Below are 9,629 nucleotides of genomic sequence, written 5' to 3'. Positions count from 1 at the left end.
TACAGCCCTCAGCTGATTGTTTCACAAAATCGTTAATTCTTAGAAAAACTGAAGTTCACATTTAACATCCAGAGGATAGTGAACAGCCCAAACCAACTCTGGCTAATGAACCATTAAAGTTGTGTAACATCAACTTGAAAGGAACTGTCCCAGCAGGCTGAGTAAGTGAACATCTCCATCTACCCCCTTCATACCTCTTTTTCCTTCTGGGTATGGCAGACATCACTCCACCTACATTTAGACTTGCCTCCCTTAGATTTGCATCTGAGTATGCAATGTCACTAACTAATCAAGTTGGCACACACCCTCCACTTCTTATACTTCTCATCACAGACTCATTATAAACAGAACTTGTAAATCTCCATTAAATACAGCCATGCATACAAAATACAAAAGAGAATAGACTTTTGCTATGGTGAGGGATAGACTTTTCAAATAAGCTGTTGTTCTTTTAAACAACTGAAATAATTTGCTATTTGTCTCCTAAAGAGTTTGTCTCAATCTTCAGGAAATCCTGAACATCTTCATTCCCCCCCCCCCAAAGAATTCCATTCTTGCAATAACTAGAGTTTATAGCAAAATCTAACAAAAAAGGCAGAAAAACCACATCTGTTTATGAGCTCAAGTCAAACCATGAAACCAGATGTTATCAAACAGTAATGATAAAGATTACTAAACTAATTCACAAACACAATTATACATTCATCCAAAGTCTGCAAACAGCTAACACAGTTGTGAAGCAGGACAGATGTTAAAGCAAATTTGTCAGCCCAAGACATTTAGGTTAGGGTTACAAACTGCGTTTCAGAGTCACTTGCTTGAAATCCTAAGTACCTGTCATGGCGGTCAGACCACCTCGACTGCAGTCCTTGAAATTTTTAAATGTAAAACACATAAACTCTATGTCCCAATTCATGTAGCTATTAAGCTCTCCTCATAAGCAGAGTTATGGCACAGCTTGGCAAGTAGATGCCCCAGAGAAACTACCGAAACAGGCACTATTCCCTTTTTGTTTAGATGTCCTGGTACCAAAGGAGCTTTAAGCCACTCACCTGGTAGTTTTCGAAACATACCTAAGGGCCTGCCCCAAAACTCGTTCTTGCAGTTGGGAACAACGCAGACTCCTCCTTTGTGGCCGTTTGTCCAGTAAACTGTTTGTCCTTCTGCCTTCTCACAGCCTAGCACTCCCTCACCGGGAATAAGGGAATCTAAAGGGTAGTCTCAGTCTAATCGGGACGAAATTCCCTGTAAGGGGTCCTACCGTGTGAGCACACCCCCCAGAACACAGTAGTTTCATTAAATAACCTAACAGCACCAGCATACAAAAACAAGTTTTGGTTATATTTTGTGAAACATAAATCAGTTATTACTTTATGAATATTGTTTCAAGTGACTATTGTTTTTTCTGTAGCGAAAAGCCCTTCAAATGTTGAGACCTCAAAATCGAAGACTGAATCCCCTCAGGAATTGACTACATTTCAAGTAAGTTAATTTGCCCACAACTTCCAAACATACCTTTCCATGTAGTTGTGTGGACCTATGCTATACTTTCTGAACTACTTGAAGGGGCAGTTCTCCCCATTTCCCAGTCACAATGAACACAAATAAAAACAAAGCAGAAAAACTAGCTTATCATCTAAATCCAAAAGTAAGTAGTAACATTTCTCTATGAAACAAGGAGAATGACCCCAGTCAAAAAAAATCTTTATGTTCCTTTATTGGAGCAAGATTCCTGACCGGTATACAGTGATGTATTTGCTACAGACCTGTGCAGAAATTACACACTATCCATCTAGACAGGCTTTTGTTACACTTTGCCTACTGATGGAGTAGTTCCATTTATAAAGTTTTATACATCAAAAAGCTTTGAATTTGACCCGGCTGTCCATTAATTCATCTCTGAAAAAGCTAAGTGGCATTTAATTTTAGCTACTATATTTTACAGCATTAAAAAGCTTATGCATTAGGTAGCTTCTCAAAATGTGATTTATGCACAATGGCATTTAGCAGATAGAGCAGTCCATCATCTCCTTCGGATTCACACAGACAGGTCTCATTGGAGAGCTATATGCTAAAAAGCTGGTACTTTGAGATAAAAGTACTCCTAACCTGAGTTTCTTACCACCAACACGGACTTCTTACTCTGAAAGCCTGTCTTCTCGGCCACATATTACAGTGCCAGTGAAGACATGCGAACAATTGCCCTGTGTTAACTCAGCAGAGGAGCACCAGGTCTGTCTGATGGTGGTGGCAGGCACTATTAATATCTAAGTAAATAAAAGCCCGTATTTTGAAATGATTTGAGATACAAATCAAAAGTACAACACATTCAGAACCAAGTTTTCAGCAATCTGGTATCCTCAATGATGTGAAAGATTTCAGAAACTAATGGCAAATTATACCCATGATGGGTTCCCAGCTATGGAGACATTAATACATTGATTCAAATCCCTTTACTCAATCAATATAGCCCTGAGGTCATCCTGCAAAGTGCGTATCAAAAAATACGAAGATAGGGTGACAAAAAGTTTGACAATAACATTACACAAGTCAAACTTGGAAAGTCATATTAAGTTTATCTGAGAGAAAAGCATCAAATCCTTTGTGTACACATTTAGTTTTATTGTAACAAAGCAACTTGTACACTTTTAACGTTTAAAACTGAGCATCATCTTTCCTTTCCAGTGAAACAAAAAGAAAAATTTAAAAATAAACAGGAACAAAATTACAATAGAGAATGTCAATTGCAAATAAGATCCTACAGGTTCTGCTGATTCTCCCATCGAGTGGCAGGGCTCAAGTCATCATTAGGAGAGAATTTTATTTTAAAAGTGTCATCTTAAACTGCAAGGATGTCCGTTAAACATCACAATTAAACATGCCAAAGAAGAAGCCATGTTGTCAAAATGCCCACTTAACCCACCCAAACATCTCAAACCCACCCTTTGCTGACCTTCTATAACCCCATTTTTTTAAGTTTTTTTTTTTCTTTTTTTAAACAAGAGAAAGTAGACAGGTACATGTTGGTAAATGCTAACTGTCCATATTCACATAGAGACACAGTGTAATCTCTGAGCCCAATATACAGAGAAAGGAGGAAAAAAGCTAGAATTCTATGCACTACTACACAGGGGCCTAGCACCCTCCAGCTTCCAGCAGAGCTAAGGGAGCAGAAGGTTTTTCTTTTTTTCCCACAGAGCATGGTGGTGTTGATTCCATAGTTTTTGTTGAGACAGGAAGGGATAAAAATGAATTTGGAACAGAAAGGGGTAGAGATTCTTGTCCCACTGAATTCTGCTCAAGGTATTTCCCCCCCAAATAAGTTGTGAACCATGGTATAAAGGAGAAAAGAGACCTCAAAAACAGGGCGACTGAGCACAAGAGGAGGAGAAATAAAAAAAAAAAAAGACTGCAACTTGCTCCCAGGGACTGGAGAAAATTAAAAAAGGTTGGAATCCATCAGTGTTCCATTAGTCATCTTCTCCTTCATCTTCCTGTAAGAAAAAAAAGCAGGCAGTTAATCTTTAGGATTAATTCTAAGGTCAGTCCCCAATATTCATGTGGACCATGATGGATCCCACAGAACATAATGATATCCCAGCAGAAATGAATTTTATGAACCTCCACAGTGCTCCCTTGGTATGTGTGAGGGATGGTTCAGAACCTCCTCCACAGAGAAAAATCCTCAGGGGTACTTCCCTGGTAGTTCAGTGGTTAAGACTCCATGCTTCCATTGCAAGAAGCACAGGTTCAATCCCTGGTTGGGGAGCTCAGATCCCACATACAGCTCAGCACAGCCAATACAAATTTTCAAAACAAAACAGAACACAACCCTCTGAATGCTCAAGTCCCTTAAATAAAAGGGCACAGTACTTTCATGCAAGCTACTCACATTCTCCCATGTACTTTAAATTATCCCAGATTAATTGTAATAGTACACTGTAAATAGTTGTGAATACAATGTAAATAGTTGCCAACACTCAGCAAATTCAAGTTCTGTTTTTTGGAACTTTCGAGAATTAAAAGAAAAAAGTCAGCTGTTGGTTGAATCTGAAGAAGGGGAACGGACAGATACAACTGATATGAAGGGCCAACTATACACCAGTCTGCATCAACTACTTTTTCCCCCTCAGGCCACGAAGCTCACAGGATCTGTTTTTTTCTTTCCTTTTTTTTTTAGGATCTGTTTCTTGACCAGGGATCAAACCTACACCCTAGCAGTGAGAGGGCTGAATCCTACCCACTGGACCAGAGAATTTCCCAATCTGCATCCCAATCTGATGCTTCAAAGACCTAGTGATGTTTCAGATGTATTAACTTCCAGCACTAATCAAATCAGACATCTTTCAGACCAAGTAATCCAACCAAAACCTAATCTATCTCAATTTGACTCAAAGAATTTAATAGCAGCTTGTCCAAAACATGCCTATTTTTGTTATTTGGGAGATTTTTCAGAGTTTGGGCAGCTGCAATGTCCACAGTGCTTACACTGAGTACTGGCTAGGGAATGACATAACTTACTAGTCATAAAAACTAACCACAAAAGTAGAACCAATTAAATCAATGACATAATAAACTTACCAAAATTTCCTTCAATCCTGGACAAAACAGCCTATCCTTTCTACAAATCTTCCCACAACTAGTTGAATCAGTTTCACTACACAATATATGTAATCTCCAAAGTAACACGGTGAATTTTTTGATTATCTGTTTGGATTTAACCAAATCTTTTTACCTCTCCTTCCTCCCCCTCATCATCATCTTCATCTTCTTCACCTTCATCCTCATCCCCTTCTTCATCAATGTCTTCCAATCCTTCTTCCTCTTCGTCGTCGTCGTCATCCTCTTCTCCTTCCCCTTCCTCATCATCCATGTCAGGAACCTAGGGAAAAACCAAGATCGAAGGTTACCTTTCAAACTCACTTTCAAACAAATGGAACAAGTAAAACCTTGAATAAAAGAACATTCTCAACTCACCAAGTAGTACTGTAATGGATTTGGCCAAATATCATCTTTGATGACCTCTCCTAACTCATCTGCACCTGCATCAGAATGATCAGTAAACCAGGTGAAGAAGCTTTCTGGTTCCTCATGCTGTCTCTTCCTGCTGGCTTTATTCTGTGTTTGACTTGATCGTTTCGTCAAATCCTAAATGAAGACAGAAGAACTTATGATACATAGGCTCTCTATACCTCATCTCTACAACTTAAATAAAGTTTTAACCCAAAAGCAGAGCAAAATCTGGACATTATATGATCCACACTATTATTATCTGAAATTATAAAAAGTACAGTTAATAAAGAGAAGAAACCTTAGGATTTTAAGTCTGCAAAGAATGCTGTCAAATTTGTATGCCACCTTTTCTTGAAAGTTACTGTCTAGATTTGGTTTTTTAATACATATAAAATTAGTTCTACTTCAACAACCAGTATCTTGAGACAGTATAATTTAAAATATTTATGTTTACTACTTAAATGCAGACAGAAATAGGTCTTCAGAAACAAAGCCACCGATGTAAAATTCAAAATGATTTAAGTCCATGTCTACAAAAACTTGCTCCATTATCTTATAAGACCATAAGCTATTGTATTTGGCCTTAACACAAATCTTTTTTAAGGATCTGCATTTAACACATCACCAAAATACCAAGTATTAGTAAAATGGTTCAACTAAATCAAACCATACAAAATATTAATGCCCAAGTCCTCAAATACCTTTCCAGATTTCCATTTGATTTCAGTGGACTTTGAAGATGGATCACCACTCTCATTCAGATGAAATTCTTTGGAGAGAATTTTATTTTCGAAGTAAGGGTTTTCATCAAAATACTACAATAAACAATAAGAGAATCAGAAGTCAGTACAAATAGCCCTTCTAAGCAAAGCTCAAGTTAATTTCCATAGTGACAAATGAGTTACAGATACTTACAAAATCTATTCTGTAACCTGATTTAATGTCTTCAAATTCTGTCACTTCAACTCTTGTCAAATAATGCAGCGCCTCTTCATCCTCCTCCCCAAGCAGTGCAGACACTAGACCCGCAAGGAGACCAAGTGATTATACAAACGTACAACTCAGCGATCCCTTTTAAGATTGCCCAAATTTGGTTTCATAAATCCACTATTAACTGAATAACCAAATGGCTCAGAGTCAGAGCTACCATCATCTTCAAGTAATTAAACACAACCGTACATTAGCATATGAGCTCTTCTAAACACAAGGCATTAATTGCAAGCCTCTCCCTGTTTCAACCTCTGCAGGTAACCAACATGTGGGATCAAGTCCTCAACCAAGATCCCTCCCCTTTACAACAAGTGGACATCCCATATCCTTCAATAATGCCCTGCCATCACATACCTTGTGGATGGTTAACAAATGTTGTTACCCAAAAATTTGGGATTTTGGCGATCAATTCTGACCTCTTCTGAAAAAATGGTTGGCGGAGTTTGTTATATTTCTGTTCTACTTTCAAAATCTCCTCACTGGCTTGTTCATTAAGTCTGAAGCAAATGAAAAGACACACTGACCAACGATGGTACTTAACAAATACAAAAACGGCTGAGATTAAAATTATTGACTCTTGTTAGCCTTAGAACAATGCAAAGTACCTATATGTAATAACCAAATCACCTAAATTTTTGCAGTCAGAGACTCAACTCAAAATTGAGATGGCAATCTAATAAGCTTTGCCAACAGGCACTCAGTAACTGACAGTTCTTAAAGTGCCAAAACAGCATTTTGGTAACATTTAATACTTTATCTAACTCCATTACTAGGCTAACCTCAACTGTTTCTCTCAAGAAGAAAAAGCTGCCAATCAAGTAACAGTTATTAGGCAAGTCAGAGCAACACTAATGCTAAAATACTACACTATCAGAAGTCCACACACTGCAACAATTCCTCACCCTATGAAAGCAATCCCAATCTTTATACAAGGTCAATGTACTTTCATTACCAACTTTTTGGTGACCTACAAATATATCACAGAAAAAAATAACACTGAATCCTAATATTTCCCAGTTATAGTCATCTCCACTTAGCCAAAAGATACAGATTTACTTGGCCATAGTTTCAATGATTACCAAAACATAATCAGGTCAGAAAACTTCAAAGTAAACTGAGAAAAACTTTACCTGTCTATTTCATTTTGTACTTCATCAATATGTTCAATTGCTTCTTGCTGTTCTTTTTCTGCAAGAAAAAGGTGCATGAAGAAGACTCAATACTAAATTTGAAGATAAATTTAACTAGTTTTCCTTCCTGATGTTAACAGTCTGTGACGTGAGTTATATCAATAAAGCTCCTTTAAAAAAAAACCTGCCTACTACTACAAGGCATGCTCTCCACGTGTTCATGCGTGCAGTTGACAAACTACTTTTCAATTAGAAGAGTGCTCACAAATCATACTGTTAAGACTACGAAAGAGTAGCTAGAATACGGAAACCAACAATATCAAAAATTAGGACACCACCTATCTCCATGTTGGAAGTACCTTTTATAATATTGAAAATATTGCTCAGTATCGATTACTGTTAAGACATCAGACATGCCTGCAAGACGGGGAAGGCCTTCAAACTACCCCAACACTGTAAACACTCCAGTTTATCTTCCAACCCCATTTTCAGGCGGGCTGATCTCACAGGCAGCCCGACACGACTTTGGAGCACTTACAACGAGCAAGCATGCAGTCAGAAACTGAGCCAAAGAACCGAGAGAAGCAAAGTGGGGGGTGGGGGGTGTGCTAAGGAAAAGGTGCCCTTTTGTCGGGTGAAGACCGCAAAACCTACAAAGCTAAGTGGGCGTGAAGGGGCCGGATCGCGCGGTTCATTTCCGGCAACCAGCCCGGGTTGGTGTAGCCCCCCTGCCGAGAAAAGCCTTCACGGACAAGGCCAGGAGATTCTGCCAACGAGCCATTGTAAAGACCCTCCTCCGACACGCCGGGGCCGCCGAGCCGGGTTTCTCAGCGAGCTGCCGCCACGGGGTTGACCACCCCACGTGGGGGACGGTCCGAGGCCGGCCTGAGCATCCTCCGAGCGGCCCCGGGGCCGCGGCGCCACCGGCCGCGTGCTTCCCCGCGCCCCCACCCCGCCCCAACTCGAGGCCAAGGGCCGCGCCGGGGCCGGCCTCCGGGATGGGGGTGCGGGGGGCGCCGCCCGCAGGGCCGGGCGCGGAGGGGCCGGCGGGGTGGCGGGGGATAGCCGCGCGAAGGCCCGGGCGCGGGGCCGCGTCCGGCCGCACCATGTGGCGGCGGCGGCGGCGGCTGATGGGAGCGAGGCATCATGGCGGAGCACAATAAAGAGAGGCTTCTCGGGAGGGAGGGAGGGGGAGGAGAGCGAGGTGGGGGGGGAGAGGAAGGGGGGGTCTCCTCCGCCCGCGCCGAGCAGGCCGCAGCGCCCCCGCCTCGCAGCGCTGTTCGCCGCCGCGGCGCCACCCGGCCCCGGGCCTCGCGCGCACAAAATAAAAAAAAAAAAAAAAAGGGCGCCGAGGCGCGCGCCGGCCCGTCCGCCCGGCTGGGCCCCCCCCACCCCCCGCCCCGCGCGCCCCGGGCCCCGCCGGCGGCCTGCGGCCGGGCGGACGGCGAAGATGGCGGCGCGGGCCGGCCCCCGCCTCGCCTGCTCCTCACCTGAGGTCTCGTCGGCCCCGTCGTGGTTGGAGTTGAGCTCCTTTTTACTGACTTTGGCCGCCGGCGCCGACATGGTGCTGCTCCGCGGTCGGGGGGGGAGCGGGGAGGGGGAAAGAAGGGAAGGCGAAGGGGGGGGCGGGCAGCGGCTTCCCCTCACGCCACACGCGCGGGCGCTCGCTCGGTCCGGCCGCCTCCTCCCGGCGCTCTTTCGCTCGCTCGCTGTCCCTCCCCCTGGGCTCGCGCGCGCTGCCCTCGCGGCCTGACGACGAGGGAGGGGCTGTGGTGGGGGGCGGGCGGCGTGCCGGGCCCCGGCCCGGGCTCCTGCTTACGGAGGAGAGGCGGCGGCGGCGGCGGCGGGCGGGCGGGCGGGCGGCTAGGCTCCCTCACTCACGCTCCGCGCTCCAGCTCGCTGCTCGATCTCTCCGAGCCGCCTCCTCCTCCACCTCCTCCTCCTCACGGCGAGGGGCGGGCGGTAGGGCGCAGGCGCGCCAGGCCTCGCGCGCACGCCCCGCCCCCGGCCGAAGAGGCTCGCGCCGCCTCGTCATTGGCTGAGGGCGCCGGGACCCAGGGGGGCGGAGCGGCGGCGAGGAGACACAGGGCTTGGCGAAGAGGCGGGAGGAAGGAACGCCGCGACGTACGGGGCCCGGCCCCCCTGCGCCGCGCTCCCCTCCCCCGCTTTCCCCTTCTCCAGCCCGACCCGGGACATTTGCGCGCTACGGGCGCGCGGCGGCCCGAGGGGCGGGGCCTCGCCGGGCTGCGCGCAGGCTCCCGGGCGGGTGCCGTCGCGTGGTGGCTGAAGCGGCTTCCCTCCTCCGCCGGGGGTACGCGGGGAGGGAGTGTCCGCAGACACCCCCACCAAAAAAGGGCAGGCCTCGGAGTACCCTTGCTTCAGAATATCTGGCCTAGAAATATATCAACCCCGGGTTCACTGGGGCGCCCCTCTTCGCGGGTGAAGCAAGGCGGCACCTCCATCCTATTTACGAGACGGGGAAGCTGCCTTCGGACT

General features: G+C 45.2%; 1 protein-coding gene across 1 annotated transcript; it reads right to left on the bottom strand.

Annotated features, from left to right (window-relative positions):
- Positions 1-1,699: 1,699 nt before the first annotated feature.
- On the bottom strand, positions 1,700-9,050 carry SET (SET nuclear proto-oncogene). The gene is made up of 8 exons (XM_070799400.1): positions 8,624-9,050; positions 7,134-7,191; positions 6,358-6,500; positions 5,929-6,032; positions 5,715-5,828; positions 4,978-5,148; positions 4,736-4,882; positions 1,700-3,494 (listed from the first exon to the last, which is right to left on the bottom strand). The coding sequence occupies exons 1-8, from the start codon at positions 8,694-8,696 to the stop codon at positions 3,471-3,473; spliced, it is 834 nt and encodes a 277-aa protein (XP_070655501.1). The 5' UTR covers positions 8,697-9,050; the 3' UTR covers positions 1,700-3,470.
- Between the last annotated feature and the right edge of the window lie 579 nt (positions 9,051-9,629).

Source organism: Bos indicus, chromosome 11, assembly GCF_029378745.1.
Source record: "Bos indicus isolate NIAB-ARS_2022 breed Sahiwal x Tharparkar chromosome 11, NIAB-ARS_B.indTharparkar_mat_pri_1.0, whole genome shotgun sequence".
Taxonomy (NCBI): domain Eukaryota; kingdom Metazoa; phylum Chordata; class Mammalia; order Artiodactyla; family Bovidae; genus Bos; species Bos indicus.
Note: the sequence above shows the minus strand (reverse complement) of the source record. Positions and strands in the feature narration are given on the sequence as shown.